The 25,183-nt window shown below is 43.2% G+C and overlaps 1 protein-coding gene across 9 annotated transcripts in view; it reads right to left on the bottom strand.

Annotated features, from left to right (window-relative positions):
- Positions 1 to 25,183, bottom strand: part of c2h18orf54 (chromosome 2 C18orf54 homolog) — a 74,374-nt gene that overhangs the window by 26,762 nt on the left and 22,429 nt on the right. For 8 of the 9 annotated variants that reach the window (XR_011587897.1, XM_070862085.1, XM_070862075.1 and 5 more), the window contains 4 exons: positions 18,400 to 18,699; positions 14,724 to 15,590; positions 9,240 to 9,390; positions 4,413 to 4,518 (listed from right to left, as the gene is read on the bottom strand). Coding sequence is in view for 8 of the 9 variants with exons in the window: in XM_070862085.1 (XP_070718186.1) it covers positions 4,413 to 4,518; positions 9,240 to 9,390; positions 14,724 to 15,590; positions 18,400 to 18,676 (1,401 nt within the window). In the remaining variant the exon portion in view is untranslated. Of the gene's footprint in view, positions 1 to 4,412; positions 4,519 to 9,239; positions 9,391 to 14,723; positions 15,591 to 18,399; positions 18,700 to 21,206; positions 21,231 to 25,183 lie in introns of those variants that run through there. The other variant, XM_070862097.1, reaches the window with a different exon arrangement.

Here is a 25,183-nt window from a genome sequence, read left to right as displayed (position 1 = left end):
ACTGGTTCTCCCTTGTCCACTCTACTGGAAACATACTCAAAAAATTCCAGAAGATTTGTCAAGCATGATTTCCCTTTCACAAATCCATGCTGACTTGGACCTATCATATTACCTCTTTCCAAATGCACTGCGATGACATCCTTAATAATTGATTCCATCATTTTACCCACTACCGATGTCAGGCTGACCGGTCTGTAATTCCCTGTTTTCTCTCTCCCTCCTTTTTTAAAAAGTGGGGTTACATTGGCTACCCTCCACTCCATAGGAACTGATCCAGAGTCTATGGAATGTTGGAAAATGACTGTCAATGCATCCACTATTTCCAAGGCCACCTCCTTAAGTACTCTGGGATGCAGTCCATCAGGCCCTGGGGATTTATCGGCCTTCAATCCCATCAATTTCCCCAACACAATTTCCCGACTAATAAGGATTTCCCTCAGTTCCTCCTTCTTACTAGACCCTCCGACCCCTTTTATATCCGGAAGGTTGTTTGTGTCCTCCTAAGTGAATACCGAACCAAAGTACTTGTTCAATTGGTCCGCCATTTCTTTGTTCCCCGTTATGACTTCCACTGATTCTGACTGCAGGGGACCTACGTTTGTCTTTACTAACCTTTTTCTCTTTACATATCTATAGAAACTTTTGCAATCCGTCTTAATGTTCCCTGCAAGCTTCTTCTCGTACTCCATTTTCCCTGCCCTAATCAAACCCTTTGTCCTCCTCTGCTGAGTTCTAAATTTCTCCCAGTCCCCGGGTTCGCTGCTATTTCTGGCCAATTTGTATGCCACTTCCTTGGCTTTAATGCTATCCCTGATTTCCCTTGATAGCCACGGTTGAGCCACCTTCCCTTTTTTATTTTTACGACAGACAGGAATGTACAATTGTTGTAGTTCATCCATGCGGTCTCTAAATGTCTGCCATTGCCCATCCACAGTCAACCCCTTCAGTATCATTCGCCAATCTATCCTAGCGAATTCACGCCTCATACCTTCAAAGCTACCCTTCTTTAAGTTCTGGACCATGGTCTCTGAATTAACTGTTTCATTCTCCATCCTAATGCAGAATTCCACCATATTATGGTCACTCTTCCCCAAGGGGCCTCGCACAACGAGATTGCTAATTAATCCTCTCTCATTACACAACACCCAGTCTAAGATGGCCTCCCCCCTAGTTGGTTCCTCGACATATTGGTCTAAAAAACCATCCCTTATGCACTCCAGGAAATCCTCCTCTACCGTATTGCTTCCAGTTTGGTTAACCCAATCTATGTGCATATTAAAGTCACCCATTATAACTGCTGCACCTTTATTGCACGCACCCCTAATTTCATGTTTGATGCCCTCCCCAACATCACTACTACTGTTTGGAGGTCTGTACACAACTCCCACTAACGTTTTTTGTCCTTTGGTATTCTGCAGCTCTACCCATATAGATTCCACATCATCCAAGCTAATGTCCTTCCGAACTATTGCCTTAATTTGCTCCTTAACCAGCAATGCTACCCCACCTCCTTTTCCTTTTATTCTATCTTTCCTGAATGTTGAATACCCCTGGATGTTGAGTTCCCAGCCCTGATCATCCTGGAGCCACGTCTCCGTAATCCCAATCACATCATATTTGTTAACATCTATTTGCACAGTTAATTCATCCACTTTATTGCGGATTCATCCACTTTATTGCGGACACTCCTTGCATTAAGACACAAAGCCTTCAGGCTTGTTCTTTTAACACCCTTTGTCCTTTTAGAATTTTGCTGTACCCTTGGAGAAATTTGGAGAAGAGGGGGAAGGAGTTGCTGCTTTTTGCCTACATTACTTGTCATGCTGTGTGTTACAGGTAGATATTTAATTTCATTACCTATAACTTAATCTTAGTAAATAGTCAAGAAACTGAACTGTAAACTATGTTACTTAAATACAAATTTAATTAACTAGAACAAGATCACAGAGAGAGACATAAAAACAGACTGCAAAAGCTTCTATAGGTATGTAAAAAGGAAAAGATTAGCAAAAGTAAATGTGGATCTCTTACAGGCTGAGACAGGAGAAATTATAATGAGGAATAAGGAAATGGCAGAGAAATTAAATAAATACTTGAAGGAGATGCAAAGAACCTCCAGGAAATAGTGGAGAACCAAGGGTGTAGCGAGCATGAGGAACTGAAAGGAATTAGCATTAGTAAAAAAATAGTACTGGAGAAATTAATGGGACTGAAAGCCAATAAATCCTCTGGACCTGATGGCCTACATCCTAGGGTTTTGAAAGAGGTGGCTATAGAGATAGTGGATGCATTAGTTGTCATCTTCCAAAATTCCGTAGATTCTAGAATGGTTCCCACAGATTGGAAGGTAGCTAATGTAACCCCACTATTTAAGAAAGGAGGGAGAGAGAAAACGGGGAACTACAGACCAGTTTGTCTGACATCAGTAGTAGGGAGATTGCTAGAATCTATTATTCAGGACGTGGTAACAGGGCAGTTAGAAAATAATAATAGGATTGGGCAGAGGCAACATGGATTTATGAAAGGGAAATCATGTTTCCCGAATCTGTTAAGAGTTTTTTTGAGGTTGTAACTAGCAGAATAGATAAAGGTGAACTAGTGGATGTGGTATATTTGGATTTTCAGAAGGCATTCGATAAGGTGCCACACAATAGGGTATTAAACAAAATTAGGGCTCCTAGGATTGGGGGTAATATACTAGCATGGATTGAGGATTGGTTAGTGAACAGAAACCAGAGAGTAGTAATAAACAGGTCATTTTCGGGTTGGCAGGCTGCAAGTAGTGAGATACAAGGTTCGACGCCTGGGCCCCAGCTATTTACAATCTGTATCAATGAATTGGATGAGGGGACCAAATTAATACATCCAAGTTTGCTGATGATACAAAGTTAGGTGGGAATGCAAGTTGAGGAGGAGGATGCAAAGAGGCTTCAAAGGGATATAGACAGGCTAGGTGAGTGGGCAAGAACATGGCAAATGGAATATAATGTGGAGAAATGTGAAGTTACCCAGTTTAGTAGGAAAAATAGAAAAATAGTATTTTCTAAATGTTGAGAGATTGGGAAATATTGGTGTTCAGAGGGACCTGGGTGTCCTTGCACATGAGTCACTGCAATATCATGCAATTAAGAAAGCAAATGGAATGTTGGCCTTTATTACAAGAGAATTTGAGTACAAGAGTAAAGACGTCTTACTGCAAATATATAGGGCCCTGGTGAGACCACACCTGGAGTATTGTGTACAGTATTGATCTCCTTACTTAAGGAAGGATATACCTGCCTTAGAGGGAGTGCAACAAAGATTCATCAGACAGATTCTTGGAATGGGGGGATTGTGCTGTGAGGAAAGATTGTGAAGACTAGACCTATATTCACTAGAGTTTAGAATAATAAGAGGTGATCTCATTGAAACATAAATTCTTCCAGGGCTCGACAGGGTAGATGCTGAGAAGATGTTTCCCCTGATTGGGGAATCTAGAACACGGGGTCACAGTTTCAAAATAAAGGGTCGGCCATTTAAGACTAAGATGAGGAGAAATTTCTTCACTCGAAGGGTTGTGAATCTTTGGTATTCTCTACCCCAGGGAGCTGTGGATGCTCAGTCGTTGAGTATGTTCAAGACAGAGGTCGATAAATTTTGGGGAACTAAGGAAATTAAGGGATGTGGGGATAGTGCAGGAAAATGGAGTTGAGGTAGATCAGCCATGATCTTGTTGAATGGCAGAGCAGGCTCGAAGGGCCAAATGACCTACTCCAGCTCCTTATGACCATGAGACCTATCTCCTGGAACCCTCAATCCCATTCCCACTAAACTGAACACCTAACTCATGCACGCTGATATCAATGGTTTCCTCTCGTCCAACACTGCTCCTTCAAAACCTCCATCCACCCCTCTTCAAAAATAAACACCTTCAACCCCTCTGTCCTTATTAACTACTATCTGATATACAATTTTCCTTTCTTTTCCAGTGTCCTTAGATGTGTCGGGGTGAAAGTATCCCAGCAATGAACTGAAACAGTGTCAGTATAGTTGTCAGAGGGCATGGGCCCACAGTACAATACTGCTCCTAATTCAACACTAATTGGTAATCTTGCTCACTGATCCAAGATTGGCTGATGAAGGAAATAGAAAGAAATGACATTCTGGTCGAGTAGGAAGTACTCTTCTGATGTTGTGCTCAGGGCATTTTATGAAGCAGAAGGAGCTTTATTCTATATTTAACCATGATATTCTGGAGTTGGGAGCGTTTGATACGATGCCAAAATAAGAAAGCATTCTATTACCCAGAATCGACATCCTGCACTTTGATGGGTACATAATAAATATATACCAAACATTGAGAAACAAAATAAGATCGTTCCACACTATTGAGTGAGAATCAGTAACCAGTCTGACTCTCCTTCTACACTAACCTGATGGCCAGTATTTAAAAAGTCCTGAAGTGAGTCATCAATCAGAGCAGGGTTTGAAGCTTCAAAACAATCTTCTCCACTGTTTCCTACAGGCACCGGGGATTTGCTAGATAAAACAACAGGAAAAAAGATTACAAAGGAATACAAGAGCTAATTTATCACTGAAGACAAGACCTCAAATGCTCGAGTTCAAAGGCTCCGAATCTTGCTGACGTACAGGTCCATTGGTGATAGCAGCCCTCTTATTTGTGTGATCCTGGCAGCAAATTTCAGGGATTTTGGTCATGCTGATTGTCACAGCCAAACCTCATGACATTCACATATGCACACTTTCTAGCAGGTAGCTGTATTTGGAGAGACCAAACGCAAATTGGGTAACTTATGTTGCTGAACATTTCAGTTCTGACTTCATGCATTACCCTGACTGACTTCCATGTGGCTCACTACTTCACTTCACCCTCCCATTCCCACCCTGACCTTTCCATCTTTGACATCCGACTTTGCTTCAGCCAAGCTCAAGTAAACTTCAGGAACACTGAGTGAGAAAGTACAAAACTTCAGGAACAGTATCTCTTCAGCTTGCTGGAATTTGGCTGTCTGAATTCTTCCTTTAGCAACTTCACAGGAATAGGAGTAGGCCATTCCGCCCCTCGAGCCTGTTCCGCCATTCAAGTAGATCTTGGCTGATCTGTATCTTAACTTCAGAACTTACCTAGTCCTCCATTTCCTGCCAGTTTGTTCCATTTATATTTCAGATTCCCTTCCATTGTGGAACCATTTTATTCTCTTTTTGTCTTTTTACAGCCAGAGATGCTCTTTGTATTTTATCCAGCAATTTCCCCCTCCTCCCAGCTTTAAAAAAAATTGCTTTCAGGCTATTAAATCTATTAGCCTCATTTTTATACAGGTATTCATTATAATCCAAAGTATGACCATCACCTGTTGTCCTCTCCTCTATGTTTTTGTCAGTCCTATACAGCGCCTGTCCTCTTCAATTCTGATGAAGGATCTCAACAACTTGCGTTTATATAGCATCTTTAACATAGTGAAACGTCCCAAGGTGCTTCACAGGAGTGTTGGAAGACAATAAAAGAATTTGACACCGAACCAGATAAGAAATTACGGCAGATGACCAAAAGCTTGGTCAAAGAGGTAGGTTTTAAGGAGCGTTGAAGGGGGAGAGGCAGAGTGGTTTAGGGAGGCAGTTCCAGAGCTTCGAGCCGAGGCAACAGAAGGCACGGCAACCAATGGATGAGCAGTTATAATCAGGGATGGTCAAGAGGGCAGAATTTGAGGAGCACAGATATCTTGAGGGTTGTGAGGCTGAAGGAGAGTACAGAGATAGGAAGGTGCGAGGCCATGGAGGGATTTGTACATAAGGATGAGAGTTTTGAAATTGAGGTGTTGCTTAACCGTAAACCAATGTTGGTCAGCGAGCACAGAGGTGATGGGTGAACGGGACTTGGGACACGGGCAGCCGAGTTTTGGATGACCTCAAGTTTACGTAGGGTAGAATGTGAGAGGCCAGCCAGGAGTGTCAAGTCTAGAGGTAACAAAGGCATGGCAGTCTAGAGGTAACAAACAGTAAACTGCCCTTTCTCTTTTCAGATGCGAGCAGATCTGCTTTGCATTTCCAGCATTGTTTTTTTGAAGATTTCAGCACTTTCAGTTTTCCTTTCTAACTCTTCATACAGAACTCATGGGACAGTGATCAGGAGCATAAACTCTTACTTATTCTTGCCCACCTTGGAACATCCCTGCCTGTGTCCCAGCTGAGATAAGTTAGATCAGAAAAGTAGGTTCAGTGCCACATTAGACGATGCCTGCAACCATGGAGTCGTAAGAAGCTTTAACGGTTCATGAGCTCAACAAACTGTTACTGTTAATAAAAAGAAATCCCCTTCAGATCATTCAGCACAGGAGGAGGCCATTATCTAACACTATGACTTCAGATTCACAGCTCACTACCTCAGTTTTTACTGCCATTTAATGGTTGTGGTTTCTAAAGGTTTTTTTTTAAATCACGAGAAAAAAATGTTGTTGACTCCCAACAGCAGATGGCTCTGCTGTACTGCACAACACATTTTCAAAAGCTTCTTAAAAATTCTGTGCAATACTTGGTATTAATAAGTTTCCAAGAAAGCCTGTAATTTTTTAATAACTGGGCATAACACAATGTGAAGAACTCAACACACAGCTCAGTGACTTGCTGCAGTCTTTATCCCATGTACTGTAATAATCATCACGTCGTCTACCCACTATTACTGCGGTAATAATACTGCGCTAGTAACTTCAGTAAGGAGATACTGTTCCTAAGGCAGGGTGGCTACTCCTTTAAGGGAAGCATAGTAACTTGGATATTTGGCAAATTAATTTCAATATAGGCAATTGTTGAGGTGCTACATTTTGGTCGGTAGAATGAGGTCATATACTGCTTGGATAACAAGAGTCTAAATGGGGTAGAAAGGGAAAGCGATCAAGGGTTAGAGATTCACAAATCACTAAAAGTAGAGATTCAGGTTAATCAGACCATAAAAAAGGCAAACTAAGCACTGGGATTCATTTCTAGAGGGATAGAATTGAAAGAATACTTTTGTGTCTGTCTTGACACACGAGAGGGACAATGCAGACATTGTAGTTAAGGAGGAGGAGTGTGAAATATTAGGTGAGATAAACATAGTGAGAGCAGAAACATTAAGGGCTTCGCATCTTTGAAGGTAGGTAGATCGTCAGGCCAGGATGAAATGTATCCCAGGCTGTTAAGCGAAGCAAAGGAAGAATTAGCAGAGGCTCTGACCATCATTTTCCAATCTTCTCTGGCTACAGGTGTGGTGTCAGAGGACTGCTAAATATTGCACCATTGTTTAAAAAGGGAGAAAGGGAACGACCGAGTAATTACAGGCCAGTCAGCCTAAACTTGGTGGTAGGAAAATTATTGGAAAAAATTCTGAGGCACAGTATTAATCGTCATTTAGAAAGGCATGGATTAATCAAGGACAGTCAGCATGGATTTGTTCAGGGAAAGTCGTGTCTGACTAACTTGATTGAATTTTTTGAGGAAGTAACGAGGAGGGTTGATGACGGTAGTGCATTTGATGCAGTCTACATGGCAGACTAGTCAGAAAAGTAAAAGCCCATGGGATCCAAGGGAAAGTGGTAAGTTGGATCCAAAATTGGCTCAGAAACAGGATGCAAAGATAATGGTCGACGGGTGTTTTTGTGACTGGAAGGCTGTTTCCAGTGGGGTTCCGCAGGGTTCAGTTCTAGGTTATATATCAATTATTTAACTTCAATGTAGGGGACATGAATAAGAAGTTTGCAGACGATATGAAAGTTGGCCATTTGGTTTGTAGTGAAGAAGAAAGCTGTAGACTGCAGGAAGATATCGATGGGCTGATCAGGTGGGCAGACAAGTGGCAAATGGAATTCAAGCCAGAGAAGTGTGAGGTAACGCATTTGGGAGATCTAACAAGGCAAGGGAATGTACTATAAATGGTAGAATATTAAGAAGTGTAGAGGAACAGAGGGACCTTGGAGTGCATATCCACAGATCCCTGAAAGTAGGACAGGTAGATAAGATGGTTAAGGCGGCATTTTTTTTATTTTCTCCTGGGATGTGAGCGTCGCTGGCAAGGCCAGCATTTATTGCCCATCCCTAATTGCCCTTGAGAAGGTGGTGGTGATCCACCTTCTTGAACCGTTGCAGTCCATGTGGTGAAGGGACTCCCAATGTGCTGCTAGGGAGGGAGTTCCAGGATTATGACCCAACGACAATGAAGGAACGGCGATATATTTCCTAGTCAGGATGACAGGATGATGTGGGACTCAGAGGGGAACTTGCAGGTGATGGTGTTCCCATGCAGCTGCTGCCCTGGTCCTTCTAGGTGGTAGAGGTCGCGGGTTTGGGAGATGCTGACGAAGAAGTACACGGGATACCATCTTTTATTAGCCGAAACATAGAAATACAAGAGCAAGGAGATTATGCTACAACTGTTTAAAACATATGTTAGACCACAGCTAGAGTACTGCGTACAGTTCTGGTCACCACTTTACAGGAAAGATGTGATTGCACTAGCGAGGGTACAAAGGACTGGAGAATTTTAGCTATGAGGGAAGATTGGATAGGTTGGGGTTGTTTTCTTTGGAACAGAGGAGGCTGAGGGGAAAGTTAATTAAGCTGTATAAAATTATGAGGGGCCTAGTTAGAGAGGATAGAAAGGACCTATTTCCCTGAGCAGAAAGGTCAATAACTCGGGGGCATAGATTCAAAGTAATCGGAAGATGGATTAGAGGGGAGTGGAGAAGAACTTTTTTTTCCACAGAGGTGATGGGGGTCTAGAATGCACTGCCTGAAAGGGAGGCAGAAGCCCTAATCACATTTAAAAAACACTTGGATGTGCACTTGAAGTGCTGTAACCTACAGTGTACGGACCAAGAACTAGAAAGTGGGATTAGGCTGGATAGCACTTTTTCAGCCAGCAGAGATGATGGGCCAAATGGCCTCCTCCTGTGTCATAACTTTCTATGATTCTTGGAACACTATATTTTACTGCACTCCAACTGCCCAGCATTAGGCCTTTGGAAAGAAAATGCTGATTACACCATTGGCAGTAATGGGGAGGTAAAAAAACTCAACCATTTTCAGGGCGCTAGTGGCTCCAAAATCTCCCCCAATTATTTTCATGAAAGTCCAACATTAGCATCACCCAGCCACTACTTCACAATATATCTGCTCTTCTCTAAATTGTCTGAACTTTTTAGTGACCTACATTATAATCTTCACCTAGCTTTATCAAAAAGGAAAAGATAAACTTGTGTTTAACTTACAATGTAACAGGTGGATTATCCCAGGATCGATCAGCTTCCAGCACCTCTTCAGTACCAGGACTGTCAGGGTTCTGTTTTGGACTGGTCATATGCCACGCAAGTGCCTCAAGAACATGTTCTGCCTTCTGGATTAGTAAATCAATGTGGTCATCTGTACAGGAGGAGGAAGAGGAGGAGATTCTTTGATAAGCCACACCATTCCAATCTAAGTAGATACTGCAGACACACCATTTAGATCTTAATGCCTAGGAATATCTGCTCCAGAAAAAAAGAATCTCAATTTTCTTGGTAAAGAAAATAAAGGTGAGCCCATTACCCACTCAGGAGCTATCTGGCCAGTTTCATTTGTGGCCACACAATTTGAGGTCTGAATAGAGAGAACTGTGATGGATACACACCCAATATGTCATAACCTTTTCTCTATTTAGATGCTGACTGACCACCTACGCATTTACAGCATTTTTTGGTTTTAGTTCCCATTTCCTTTGTATTTTACCCACTCAGATAATTGCTTCAATCTGGGGGACCATTACACCTTAGGTTACAGATAAGTAAAAGGATCGGAACCAAATCCGAACTCCTATCTGTCCCATTTATCCATTAAGGATAAAGATCGAGCACCCACATTTTTAGGACAGCACTATTTTTCCTCCAGCTTTCCCTCCTTTTTTCTCCCTCCACTTCTGAAATAACGGGCTGGTGAACAGTTCCTTGGCCAATAGCTGCCCTCTGCTAATGCCCAACTGACCATTGTCCATGAGTGTGCTTTTCACAGCGAGTGGTGGCACACTATTTATCTCAGGCAGCTCACACCCAAGACTGATCTCCTGTCGTCAACATTCACAAAAAGTACACTTTCCAGCAGGAATCGCAGATAGCAACAGGAATCCTGTCCGATTTTGCCCCTCCCGAGGGTGTCAAGGTCATTTGTAGAGCCTCAACTGATGCCCAGCCTGAAATCAACTAACTCACACCTGGAGTACTATGTTTGAGTCACCTTATCTGAGAAAGAACACAGTTGCCTTCGAGGCAGTGCAAAGAAAATTCACAAGATTGATCCCTGGGGTGAGAGTGTTGTCCTATGAGGAGAGACCGAGTACATTGGGCCTGTACTCTCTGGAGTTTAGAAAAATGAGAGGCGATCTCATTGAAACATACAAGATTCTGAGGGGAATGACAGGGTAAATGCTGAGAGGTTGTTTCCCCCTCTAGAACTAGGGAGCATAGTCTCTGGATAAGGCATCAGCCTTTTATGACTCAGATGAGAAATTTCTTCACTCAAAGAAAGACTTGGATTTACATAGCCTTGATTCCAACCCTGATTAAAAAGTGCCTGACTGGTCAAGCTGTTCAACTTAACAACTACAGCTGATCAATTAGGTATTTAAGCAGGGAGTGTTTGCTTGTTGAGTGATTCCAACAGTTGTTTTTGTGTAGCATTAGAAGTGTATGGCATGAACACAGAGTAATACAGTTAACAGTAACACAGTTAACCAGGGATGATGGACTGCATCCCAGAGTATTTAAGGAGGTGGCCTTGGAAATAGCGGATGCATTGGCAGTTATTTTCCAACATTCCATAGACTCTGGATCAGTTCCTATGGAGTGGAGGGTAGCCAATGTAACCCCACTTTTTAAAAAAGGAGGGAAGAGAGAAAACAGGGAATTATAGACCGGTCAGCCTGACATCGGTAGTGGGTAAAATGATGGAATCAATTATTAAGGATGTCATAGCAGCGCATTTGGAAAGAGGTGACATGATAGGTCCAAGTCAGCATGGATTTGTGAAAGGGAAATCATGCTTGACAAATCTTCTGGAATTTTTTGAGGATGTTTCCAGTAGAGTGGACAAGTTGATGTGGTGTATTTGGACTTTCAGAAAGCTTTCGACAAGGTCTCACACAAGAGATTAATGTGCAAAGTTAAAGCACATGGGATTGGGGGTAGTGTGCTGACGTGGATTGAGAACTGGTTGGCAGACAGGAAGCAAAGATTAGGAGTAAATGGGTACTTTTCAGAATGGCAGTGACTAGTGGGGTACCGCAAGGTTCTGTGTTGGGGCCCCAGCTGTTTACATTGTACATTAATGATTTAGACGAGGGGATTAAATGTAGTATCTCCAAATTTGCGGATGACACTAAGTTGGGTGGCAGTGAGAGCTGCGAGGAGGATGCTATGAGGCTGCAGAGTGACTTCAATAGATTAGGTGAGTGGGCAAATGCATGGCAGATGAAGTATAAATGTGGATAAATGTGAGGTTATCTACTTTGGTGGTAAACAGAGAGACAGACTATTATCTGAATGGTGACAGATTAGGAAAAGGGGAGGTGCAACGAGACCTGGATGTCATGGTACATCAGTCATTGAAGGTTGACATGCAGGTACAGCAGGCGGTTAAGAAAACAAAAGGCATGTTGGCCTTCATAGCGAAGGGATTTGAGTACAGGGGCAGGGAGGTGTTACTACAGTTGTACAGGGCCTTGGTGAGGCCACACCTGGAGTATTGTATACAGTTTAGGTCTCCTAACTTGAGGAAGGACATTCTTGCTATTGAGGGAGTGCAGCAAAGGTTCACCAGACTGATTCCCGGGATGGCGGGACTGACATATCAAGAAAGACTGCATCAACTGGGCTTGTATTCACTGAAGTTCAGAAGAATGAAAGGGGACCTCATAGAAACGTTTAAAATTCTGATGGGTTTAGACAGGATAGAAGCAGGAAGAATGTTTACAATGTTGGGGAAGTCCAGAACCAGGGGTCACAGTCTAAGGATAAGGGATAAGCCATTTAGGACCGAGATGAGGAGAAACTTCTTCACCCAGAGAGTGGTGAACCTGTGGAATTCTCCACCACAGAAAGTTGTTGAGGCCAATTCACTAATTATATTCAAAAAGCAGTTAGATGTAGTCCTTACTACTAGTGGGATCAAGGGGTATGCAAGAAAGCAGGAATGGGGTACTGAAGTTGCATGTTCAGTCATGAACTCATTGAATGGCAGTGCAGGCTCGAAGGGCTGAATGGCCAACTCCTGCACCTATTTTCTATGTTTCTATGTTAACATCGCTGTAGCACAAATTAATGATACAGAGTACAACAATACAAGTCTGTACGAGATATTCGCTAGAAGTTAGCGATGAATAACTGTCAACAAAGCAAGGAGAAACAAAGACTGGAGCTCACTAAAGATGTACTTCAGTCTGAATCACACCAGCAGACAATTATTTTGATACATCAGTTAACATGCCATCTGATCAAAGGAGTGGAATGTCTTCATGCCATCCAGGTAACAGACTAAACACCAAGATAATGCAATTGCTACCACTGCCTTGCTGTAAAATCGCGATACCCAACTTTGCCAAACAAGTATTATAATCCTACAAACTGAATTTTACAGTTATGTTATGCTGCATGAAGCCGAGCCCAGCTAAAGCTACCGTCATTTTTTTCTCCTTTGTTAAGTACCTTAGGATATCTACTACATTAAAGGTGCTATATAAATGAAAGTTGTTGCTCTATTGAATTATCCTTGCACGCACAGAAGCAGTATAACAGTGATTAATACCCATGTTGATGGCTCAGTTGTGTTTTTAAATTGAATCAGTTTACATAAAACGTAAACCATCAATTTCTCTTGCACATGGCACAAGTGATTTTTACAGCCAAATAAAAATTAAAAGCTGTAAATGCTAGAAATCTGAAATAGAAACAGAAAATTATAGAAATAGATCACTCAACACCTGTAAAGAGGAAAGACCAGTTATGGTATGTTAGGTGTGTCACCTTCATAGAAATTTACGGCACAGAGGGAGGCTATTTGGCCCGTCATGTCAGTGCCAGCCAAAATAGAGCTATCCAGCCTAACCCCACTTTCCAGCTCTTGGTCCGTAGTCTGTAGGCTCTGGCACTTCAAGTGCACATTCAAAAACCTTTTAATTACGATGAGGGTTTCTGCCTCTATCAGCCTTTCAGGCAGAGAGTTCCAGACCCCCACCACCCTCTGGGTAAAAAAGGTTCTCCTCAACGCCTCTCTAATCCTTCTACCAATTACTTTAAATGTATGACAAATAGTTATTGACACCTCTGCGAAAGGAAATAGGTTATTCCTATCTACTCTAACTAGGCCCTTCATAATTTTATACACCTCAATAAAGTCTCCCCTCAGCCACCTCTGTTCCAAAAAGAATAACCCCAGCCTATCTAATCTTTCCTCAGTTAAAATTCTTCAGTTCTGGCAACATCCTCGTAAATCTCCCTCTCCAGTACAATCACATCAATCCTGTAATGTGATGAGCAGAATTGTACACAGTACTCTAGCTGTGGCGTAACTAGTGTTTTATAGCATAATCTTCCTGCTCTTGTATTCCATGCCTCAATTAATAAAGGAAAATATCTCGCATGCCTTTTGAACCACCTTATCTACCTGTCCTGCAACCTTCAGGGTTCTGTGGACATGCACTCCAAGGTCCCTCTGTTCCTCTACACTTCTCAGTATACTACCATTTATTGTGTATTCCCTTGCCTGGTTAGCCTTTCCCAAATGCATTACCTCACATTTCTCTGGATTGAATTCCATTTGCCACTTTTCTGCTCACATTAGATTGAAATCAACAGGCATTTTAGGAAGGTTGGAAAAAGAGTGAGACCCCCAACAGATGCACCAATTACCAATGAGGGAGATGATTTGTTAAATGATCTGCAAACAACTTAATAGAAAAGTTAGATGATATAAAAGATCATTGGTCAGATCATAAATAAAGGACAAAATAATGTTTAAGTAGTAGGGCAGGGTTTGAAAAGATACAAGTGAGGTCAATGTTCAGCAAAAGCATGAGACATCAACAACAACCTGTATTTATATAGCACCTTTAACGTAGTAAAACATCACAAAGCTCATCACAGGAGCAGTATAAAACAAAATTTGACACCGAGCCACACATGGAGTTATTAGGGCAGATGAAGAAATGCTTGGTCAAAGAGGTAGGTTTCAAGGAGCGTCTTAAAGGAGGAAAGAGAGGTAAGCGAGGCAGTGAGGTTTAGGGTGGGAATTCCAGAGCTTAGGGCCTTGGCCACTGAAGGCACGGCCACCAATGGTGAACGATTCAAACCAAGGATACTCAAGAGGGCAGAATTGGAGGAGTGCTAATAACAGAGATAGGAAGAGGCGAGGCCACGGAGGGATTTGAAAACTAGGATGAAAATTTTTAATTTTAACAGAAAGAAACATTAAAGAGAAACAAGCTTGCAGCTATAAAATTAAAACAGAAAATACAAGCAAAACATGGTGAATATCATGTTTTCATATATCAAAAGGTGAAAGGTCAAAATGCTAAATGAATGGAATTTTGTGTTCCACCAATGTGGGCTTACATGTTGAGACATGGGATGTTGTATTACTACTTTTACACACCAACCTCACTTTACATAAATGAATTAAGAGGTGAGTCACTAGGTTGACCTTTGTTCCCATACTAGGTCTTGCGTTACCTCTGAAAGGTTTACTGCAGTGAGCATCTTCCACCTCTTCAGTATTACAGTGGGCAAACCGAGCAGTATGCAAAGCTGTGCTTCGTAAAGTGTCACCAAAGCCACATTCTGTGTGTTTATGAAATGTTCGGTCTGCACTCTGTAAATATTTGACAATGCGCTTATTTTTTGTTGTATATCGAGGAGAGTATAGTCTGGAGTCCATGAGCTCAGCCTCGTATCGAGTGGATAACGGATACTCCCTCTGATTCAATGCTTCCTGACTACATGAATCAGAGTCCCGGTCACAGTCTTGAAGCCAGCCGGGATATTTCAGCTCAGGAATGCTACTGATGCCAGAGACACCCAGCTCGGACTTTTGGCTGGTTAACCATCTGGGATAATTCTGCCGTGAAATGGAGTTAAATCTATGTTTTCCGAATCTGCAGTCTGCCACAGGGATGGATGGTGGAATGGAAGGAGTCATGTATTTATCTTTCTCTGGTGGCGCCGTTCCTCGATGCGAGAATGGAGATGGTTTGAGGCCAGCAGTCCGGTTTAATGGGCTATAACCAACTCTCTCACAAAGCAATGCAAAGCTGTCATCTCTCTTACGATGCCAATCCTCAGAATATTCCAATGAGGAGTTTGGAGCTTGCTTTGTAGATGCATAGGAAGAGCTGTGGTTGAAGTGGCTTCCCAAATGCTGTCTCGACTGGGTTAAGCACCGCAGCACCGAGGATCGAGTCAATGGTAAAGAGCCATCCGGTGGCATACCCAAAAGGTCATCGGTGGTGAGGCTTACAAGGTCCGGATCACTGGCTATCCGCCTCCTCAAAGGTCGACTGGTAAAATCCAAATCCTTGAAGGGATGTCGCTCTCTGAAAACTACAAAACAAATTAAGGTCTGGTTATTTATCGACAATTGTATTTAACTCCCTCAATAGCTCAGTGGGCAAATATAGGTCTAGAAATTCGGGCGGGCCTATTTCTGGCTGTCTCAGCCGCACAGTGTTAACAAACAGGGAGGGCCTCGGAGCCCTGGAGTTTGGGCCTCTGACCTCATCATAATGCAGATGGCGCTGCGGTAGTATCCCACACAGGGTAGTGCTCCAATTTCCAGGTAAGCGATTGGGTTGGATCACGGAGGTCTGGAGGAGGAACGTGCGGGTCTTGGTGTCTGTGATCGTGGTTCAGTGGGGGATCGGATAGGAAGATCGTAGAGCTCGGGAGTACTTTTGGGGGGTGGGGGTGGGGGTTGGGAGTGCTGTCAGGAGAAGGGCTAGGAGGTCGGGGCTGGGGCAAGATCGAGAGGGGCCTGGAGGTCGGAGTCGGGAGTGAGGTCAGAGATCTTGGGATCTGGAGTGGCAGTGAATATGGTAAGTTCTTATTTTTTTATTTTATTTACCTGATGCTTAGCTTTGGTTTTCCCGGAGGCAACCAGCTCTGGCTCAGGGCAAACCAAAGTTGCAGCAGGGATCAGAAGCAGGTGTTAGGCCCATTATTTGCATATGCAAATGGATTAACGTCTGCTTCAGACATGGGTAAAGGACGCATCTTATTTTTCCTTTACCAAGATGGTGGTTAGCATGATTTGCGGCAGAAGTGTATACGTGTGCACCCGGATGCCATTTTGATCCCCAAACGGCATCCATAGCGCTCAAACAACAGGCGCTACCGATCCCAATTTTTCACCTATAGTGTTCAGTCTGAAACCAAGTCACAGAACAAAATGGTCCAGGTATGACCTCCAGTCCATAGAGTTAGGAGACATGGCAATATCGGCAGGTTTGGGCCAGGGTAGGGCGAGAATAAAATTCAGCCAGGGTTCGTGCTGTTGATCATTACCCAGTAACCCTTGCTAGGGCCTAAGCATGTGGACAAGGTGGGCAGAATCAGATTTTCCTGTGACCCAGATAGTTGATTAACTGCGAGCGTCACTGGCTTGGCTTAGCTTACAGATGAAAAATGGGCTCCTGGTCAAAGTATTGAAGGCTGGTTGGTGCGAATGTGGATTTGCACAAAGGAGGGTGACTTTAAACATATAATACCACCTAAAATAATTAATCTTATACTTAGAATAAAGCTTGGCTATAGACATTTAATAAAAGTAGTTAATTTTTAAGATCATACTTTGTTACTTTCCAAATAAGAAAAAAACAACAGGCTGGAGTTCACGCTTTTATGTTTTTGGGGTAATAATGGCAGCGGGCGGGAAAGGTAGCGGCTGGGAATAGTTTGCGCCTCAATAGGCAAGTTTGGGCAGCTGGGCCCTGCGTCAGCGCTAAGGGAGGTGTTACCTCTCTTGGCGCTAGGATGGGAAACTCCCAAGCTAAAGAGCCAACCTGGGAGCATTCCGAGAGACGCCTGGGGGGAGGGGGGGACCTAAAAAAAAATCCACAAAAACATTCCCTAAACATTGCCCACACCACAACACAAATCGCTAAAAAAATTAAAAGAAAAAACAATCACATTTACCGTAGGAGTCCATTACTTACCTCTTCACTGGCAGGGCGCACTTCTGGGCAGACAGGTAGGGCAGGAGTTCAAACTCGCGCCGGTATCGCAACCAGGGATGTCGCACACCGGCGCAACTCTTCCGGGCGATGCTGCTCCACGCCGCCGCAAAACCGGACCCGAGGATTGTTGCGGGGTGCTGGAGGCTGACCGCTCGCCCAGACAATCTCACCACCGCTCCGGAGTGAAAAACGCAGTGCAGAAGACCCAAAAGTCCAGCCCAATGAGTGTTCAAAAGTAACCCGGAGTGAGTTGATGCAAGATTTTACACTTGTGACATTTTATAAGATAACATATACAAATTTCCACAAAAACAAGCTAGAAGGAATTTATTTCCAACCTCCTTTATGTTTCCCTATATTACAAGTGACTGCACAAGTACTTCATTGGTTGTAAAGTGCGTTGGGATGTCCTGAGGTTGTGAAAGGCACTATATAAATGCAAGTTCTTTCTTACATTAGCAAAAATGGAAGAACTGGGGGGAAAAAACAGCAGCAGCCCTTCCAGGGAATAGTAAAGTCACAAACTACCTCCCTCTTGTGCTTTGGTCACAAATTACAACTACATCACAAGCACCCACAAGTTAGTGGTCATCGGGTTGGCAGCAATAAAAATTGAGACATAAACCAGGAGTATAAAAGTTCATATCTATCCATAAAAACAATAGAATGGATATAAATCTACATGTGGAAGTGAGTTAAGTGAAGCCAAGTGACTAAATGCACCATGTGGTGTGATACTGAACCCCACAGACCAGAAAAGTCAAATTTAATTTCCTGAAGTTAGCCAGAGGAGCAGCAGTTGGCTAAAATTGATTTCTATTTCATTGAGCTGGGGAGGTGAAAGAATTAGCCGGTTCCCACTTCTGATCACGGTCTAGCAACCTATGCGGAAAGATGCACATGACTGTACAGGAAGGGAGTTGCCTGCGTTGGTCACATGGTTAATATAGCCTGCCAACACTCACTCTTTGGCCTCAGAAGTGAGTGAGGTACAGGATGGTGAAAGACACCTCCTCCTCACGCAACTATACCTCTGCAAGGGCCAATGCCTTCTGGAGAGGTGGGGAGTCTCTCCACAGTAACAAAGCAAAAGTCTGAATTTTGGTCTCAGAATTTCTAATTTCACATTTCACAGCAATTTGGTCCCGGATGGGGAAAAGAAAGTCAAATGTTCTTACCCTCCTTCTTGCTGTGTGGAGAAGTGGAAAATGATTTGGAACTGCTGCCCAAATGCAGTTTGTTTACACTTCTCATGGTGGGCGACGGCCTCTTTTCAAAGTTGTCAATGTAAGCTTCCAGAGCCTCAGACGCTGACTGGTAAGATCTACCTCTGTAGAGGATGGAACTGTGAAATTGGGTGGAGCCACAAGAAAGATCAGAGCTGGTCAATAATCTGGATATAGTAGATTCAGGAGAATGGAAGTCCACTCCATCGTTCATGCTGATCGTTGACATCACATCCTGTGGCTTTGTCTCACCTTAACACAGCAAAAAGAAAAATAGATACAGTACAGGATTTTGTTCTTCTGTTACAAAGCATTTTCAACAACTTACATAGAAGAAAGTATTTGATAAAATGCAGTAATTGCATTGGGACAGATAGCAGTGGAACCATGAGCGAGTAGTGCTATGAAGCAGACAGCAGAGGTGTGGAGTGAGCAATCGTTTTGAAGCCAGCGTCAAGGTGGGAAAACAAGCCACGGTCAATCGGACAGATTATCCTTATTAACTCTAAACAGAGCGGGCTTGGCACTCCTGGCAGACAGCAAACCATTTTAATTGGCTGAAACATGGTGTGCTGGGGGACGTGAGCACACGATTGCTTGGCAATGGTGTATTCAAGGACCTTGGAGGGAGTGAGTGTACACTTTGCCTGAGCGGCTAATAACAGTTCTTTTAAAATATTCACGGTTGCTGGCAATGACAGCATTTAAAGGGTCCATTTGGCTCAATTGGTAAGCACTCTCATCTATGAGTGGGAAGCTATAGGTTCAGGACCCCTAGTCTAGGACACAACAGTGCAGCACTGAGGGTGTGCTACATTGTCGGAGGTGCCACCTTTTGAGATAAACTCAGGTCCTGTCTGCCTGTTCAGATGGAATTGAAAGAGCCAAAGCATTATTCGAAGAGTTCTCCCAGTACCCTCCATTCCTTCCTGCACTAAAACCACTAAAAACAAATTCGACAATGTTGTACACAAATTGTCTTCATAGAATCATAGAAATTTACAGCACGGAAGGAGGCCATATTGGCCCATCGTGTTCGTGCCAGGCGACAAAGAGCAATCCAGGCTAATCCCACTTTCCAGTTCTTGGTCCGTAGCCTTGTAGGTAATGGCACTTCAAGTGCATATCCAAGCACTTTTTAAATGTGGTGAGGGTTTCTGCCTCTACCAGCCTTTCAGGCAGTGAGTTCCAGACCCCCACCACCCTCTGGGTGAAAAGATTTCCCCTCAAATCCCCTCTAAACCTCCTACCAATTAGTTTAAATCTATGCCCCCTGATTGTTGACCTCTCTGCTATGGGAAATAGGTCCTTCCTATCCACCCTTTCTACACCCCTCGAAAAGGTCTCCCCTCAGCCTCCTCTGTTCCAAGGAAAACAAACCCAGCCTATCCAATCTTTCCTCATAGCTAAAATTCTTCAGTCCAGGCAACATCCTCGTAAATCTCCTCTGTACCCTCTCTGGTGCAATCACACCTTTCCTGTAATATAGTGACCAGAACTGCACGCAGTACTCTAGCTGTGGCCTAACCAGTGTTTTATACAGTTCAAGCATAACCTCACTGTTCTTGCCTTTATTAGCCGGGGCATATAATACAAGTATTCCGTATCCCTTCACTTTCTTTCTAATTATTCTATCATCTATTCAGTGGACATGGCAGGATTGCTAAATGAGTACTTTGGTCCTGTCTTCACAGTGGAGAAGATATCAGATATACAGGGAACCCTTGCCACCATTCTTCACCCTTACATACCTGTTCCCCATTTGTTCAATACTGATTCTAACCATACTAGTAGCCAATACAGGTACTTTCATCACCCTGAAGGCTCCCCTTTTGCCCTCCAGGGGTGTACTTATTTTGTAATTAATTGATTTCCTGCAGATTTATCAACTAATAATTTCTCCCAACTATTCTAATTCATTCTTTCCTTATCTTTTTAAAGTTAGCCTGGTTTAAGTCCAACATTTTAATTGCTGACCCTCCTTTTTCTACTTCTCCAGCCTTGTAGTGAATGTAATTGTTATAGTCACCACTCCCCTTACGACCACATTGCCAGCCATTTCTTATAACTAAATCTAATCTGGTAACTAAATCAACTACTTACTCACTCCCACGTCTGATTGAAAAAATGCTCTTTTGAGAAACTATCTTCACTGCGTTCTATAAATCTGTTTCCTCTCCTATTTATGGAGGTATTTATCTCCCAAAGTAGATGCAGGATAATAATGACCCAGCATTGCCACATATTTTCTCTTACAGACTTCCCTCAACTGCCTATATATTTCTCTAAGTCATCAGAGTCTATAAAAATTCCTTCCGCCATTGTGTATCTTTACCTGTCGTGATTCCAACCTGCTAATTATGCTCATTTAGATCCCTTTCTATGAGCACAATGGTACATGTTATTAATACTGGTCCTCCACCCACTTTTTCTTTTCCTATCCTTTCTAAAAAAATGTAATCTCCTTTAGTAAAATTTTAGCCAAACAACAAGGTTTATTTACCTCATGATAAGAGATTTACTTTTCCCTTTAAGCTTCTTAATGCTAAATCACAAACAATTTATATCTACAATTGTTAGCACTATTAAAGCTCCACTAGCCTCAAGTCTATCCTGCTGAAAATAGCAGCCGGATAATGTGACAATTGCTTCCTCCTACTGGAAATTAATGGTGAATTCTGTTCTTTTGTGACATGTAATTCCTAAGAAAGAGCTGTACGCTTAATTTTAAAATAACTAATTGTAAAAAAAAAGCTCACAATAAACTACAATCTAGAAGAGAGAATCTAGGCGTGCGAGATCCAGTGACATTTGCTGGAAGTGCACACGTGACATCATGCGAGGGCAAGGTCAGGTTTGCTTTTGATGCTCAAGTCAATCATCATCGAGGCACACACTTGGTTGAGTACCAGAATTTGACTGCCATCTGATTCAGTGCCTTGATGTCTTTCCATCTTGATGCAATGCTTTTTTACAGCTACTTTGCTACGTACTGTGGTGAACAATGTTGCAAGTGTCATCTAACTCTGGCCTCAAGCATCCCCGATTTTAAATCGTTCCACCATTGGTGGCCGTGCCTTCAGCTGCCTCGGCCCCAAGCTCTGGAATTTCCTGACTAAACCTCTCCGCCTCTCTTTTCTCCTTAAAGATGCTCCTTAAAACCTACCTCTTTGACCAGGTTTTTGGTCATCTGCCCTAATATCTTGTTTAGATGGTGTCAAATTTTGTTCCTGTGAAGCATCTTGGGTTGTTTTACTATGTTAAAGCGCTATATAAATGCAAGTTGTTGTTTAGGAGAGGCTGGGAGACAACAGAGAGGAAAAGAAAGAAACAACTTCCTCTGATCCAGCTAGTCTCTCCAGAGCTGGTCAGCCAGGGTGTCAGATCCTGCAGCGAGCCGAGTCACTCTCCCACATGCTACCTGTGGAACAGTCAGGTAGTGGTGGGCAGGAACACACCATCACAACATGCATGTTATTCTAGCGAGCCGTGTCCAACCAATTACCTTAAATCTTTTTGCCAATTACCTTAGAACAATGTCCTCGTGTTAATGACCCTTCTACCACTGGAAACAGTTTTTTCTGTTTAATCTATCAAAACCCTTCATGATTTTGTACACCTCTATCAAACCTCTCCTTAACCTTGTCTGCTCTGAGAATAACCCCAGTTTCTCTAGTAAGAACATAAGAAATAGGAACAGGAATAGGCCATACGGCCCCTCGAGCCTGCTCTGCCATTCAATAAGATCATGGCTCCCCAGAACCCCTTATTCCCTTATCTTTTAAGAAACTGTCTATTTCTGTCTTAAATGTATTCAATGTCCCAGCTTCCACAGTTCTCTGAGGCAGCGAATTCCACAGATTCACAACCCTCAGAGAATAAATTTCTCCATCTCTGTTTTAAATGGGCGATCCCTTATTCTAAGATCATGCCCGCTAGTTCTAGTCTTCCCCATCAGTGGAAACATCCTCTCTGTATCCACCTTGTCAAGCACCCTCATAATCTTATAAGTTTCGATAAGATCACTTCTCATTCTTCTGAATTCCAATGAGTAGAGGCCCAACCTAGTCAACCTTTCCTCATGTCAACCCTCTCATCCCCGGAATCAACCTAGTGAACTTTCGCTGAACTGCCTCCAAAGCAAGTATATCCTTTCGTAAATATGGAAACTAAAATTGCATGCAATATTCCAGGTGTGGCCTCACCAGTACCTTATATAGCTGTAGTAAGACTTCCCTGCTTTTATACTCCATCCCCTTTGCAATAAAGGCCAAGATACCATTGGCCTTCCTGATCACTTGCTGTACCTGCATACTATCCTTTTGTGTTTCATGTACAAGTACCCCCAGGTCTTGCTGTACTGCGGCACTTTGCAATCTTTCTCCATTTAAATAATAACTTGCTTTTTGATTATTTTTCTGCCAAAGTGCATGACCTCACACTTTCCAACATTATACTCCATTTGCCAAGTTTTTGCCCACTCACTTAGCCTGTCTATGTCCTTTTGCAGATTTTGTGTGTCCTCCTCACACATTGCTTTTCCTCCCATCTTTGTATCATCAGCAAACTTGGCTACGTTACACTCAGTCCCTTCTTCCAAGGCGTTAATATAAATTGTAAATAGTTGGGGTCCCAGCACTGATCCCTGCAGCACCCCACTAGTTACTAGTTGCCAACCAGAGAATGAACCGTTTATCCCAACTCTCTGTTCTCTGTTAGTTAACCAATCCTCTATCCATGCTAATATATTACCCCCAACCCCGTGAACCACCTAACGGGGTCTCTCCACCCAACATGCCTTTCATTCCAGGTACCATTCTAGTAACTCCCCTCTGCACCCTTTCCAAGACCTTGACATCCCCCCTAAAGTGTGGTGTCCAGAATTAGCCACAAAACCCCAGCTGGGCCCGAGCCCCATGGTAGCTGATATTGTTAACAGTTCCCTCTCCTCGGGTACTGTTCCCCTCCCCATCAAATCTTCCGTCATCACCCCTCTCCTCAAAAAACCATGACCCCTACGTCCTTGAAAACTACCAGCCCCTCTCCAAAGCCCTTGAACGTGTTGTCGTCTCACAAATTTGTGCCCATCTTTCCCGCAACTCCATGCTTGAATCCATCCAATCAGATTTCTACCTCGGCCACATTACTTAAACAACCCTTATTAAAGTCACAAATTACATCCTACGTGACTGTGGTAAGCTAGCCCACTTCATCCTTCTCAACATGTCTGCAGCCTTTGCCACGGTTGACTACACCTCTCTTCCGACATACAGCTGGGTGGGACTGCCCTCGCCTGGTTCCATTCTTACCCAATCATGGACAGAGAATCACCTACAATTACTTCTCTTCCCGCTCCCGCACCGTTACCTCTGGAGTCCCCCGAGGATCTATCCTTGGCTACCTCGTATTTCTCATCTACATGCTGCCCCTCAGCGACATCATCCAAAAACACAATGTTAGTTTCCACATGTATGCTGACGACACCCAGCTCTACCTCACCACCACTTCTCTCGACCCCTCCATTGTCTCTGATTATTTGTCCGACATCGAGTACTGGATGAGCAGAAACTTCCGAGATGAGCTTCCGACTACATATAAGCTCGGTCACCAAGGCCACCTACTTTCACCTCCGTAACATCGACCAACTTCGCCCCGCCACAGTCCGTGCCTTTGTTACCTCTAGACTTGATTATTTCAATGCACTCCTGGCCGGCCTCCCATGCTCTACCCTCTGTCAACTTGAGCTCATCCAAAACTCGGCTGCCCGTATCCCAGCTTGCACCAAGCCCCGTTCACCCATCACCCCTGTACTCGCTGACCTACACTGACTCCCATTCCAGCAATGCCTCGATTTTAACATTCTCATCCTTGATTTCAAATCTCTCCATGACCTCCTCCAGCCCTACAACCCTCCGAGAAATCTGCACTCCTCCAATTCTGGCCTCTTGTACATTCCCAATTTTAAATCTCTCCACCATTGTCAGCCGTGCCTTCAGCTGGCTAGACCCCAAGTTCAGGAAATCCCTCCCTAAACGTCACCTCTCTACCTCTCTCTCCTCCTTTAAGATGCTCCTTAAAACCTACCTCTTTGACCAGGCTTTAGGTCATCTGTCCTAATGTATCTCTTTATGTGGGTCGGTGTCAAATTTTGTTTGATAATGCTCCTGTGAAGTGCTTTGTGAGTTGTTAAAGGTGCTATATAAATGCAAGTTGTTGTTAAAGATTTAGCATATTTCCTTGCTTTTGTACTATAGGCCTCTATTTATAAAGTCATGGATCCTGTATGAGATTTTAACAGCCTTCTCAACTTGTTCCGTCACCTTCAAAGACTTGTGTTATGTACACGACCGCTCCCCAAAGTCTCGGTTCATGCACCCTCTTTAAAATACTCCATTTAATTTACGTTGCCTCTCCTCATTCTTGTACAAAAATGAATCGTTTCACACTTCTCTGCATTAAATGCCATCTGCCATGGGTCTACACATTTCACCAGTCTGTCTGTGTCCTCCTGATGTCTGCGACTATCCTCCTCACTGTTTACTATATTTCCACATTTCGTTTCATCTTCAAACTTTGAAATTATGCCCTGAATAACAGATCACCAATATATATCAAAATGAGAAATAATCCCAACACCAGCTCCTGGGGGACACCACAGCACACTTTCCTCCAGTCTGAAAAACAACCATTCATCACTACTCACTGCTTTCTGTCTCTTAGCAAATATTGCATCCAC

The sequence above is a fragment of the Pristiophorus japonicus genome, chromosome 2, assembly GCF_044704955.1.
Source record: "Pristiophorus japonicus isolate sPriJap1 chromosome 2, sPriJap1.hap1, whole genome shotgun sequence".
Classification (NCBI taxonomy): domain Eukaryota; kingdom Metazoa; phylum Chordata; class Chondrichthyes; family Pristiophoridae; genus Pristiophorus; species Pristiophorus japonicus.
This window is presented reverse-complemented; position numbering and strand designations above follow the sequence as displayed.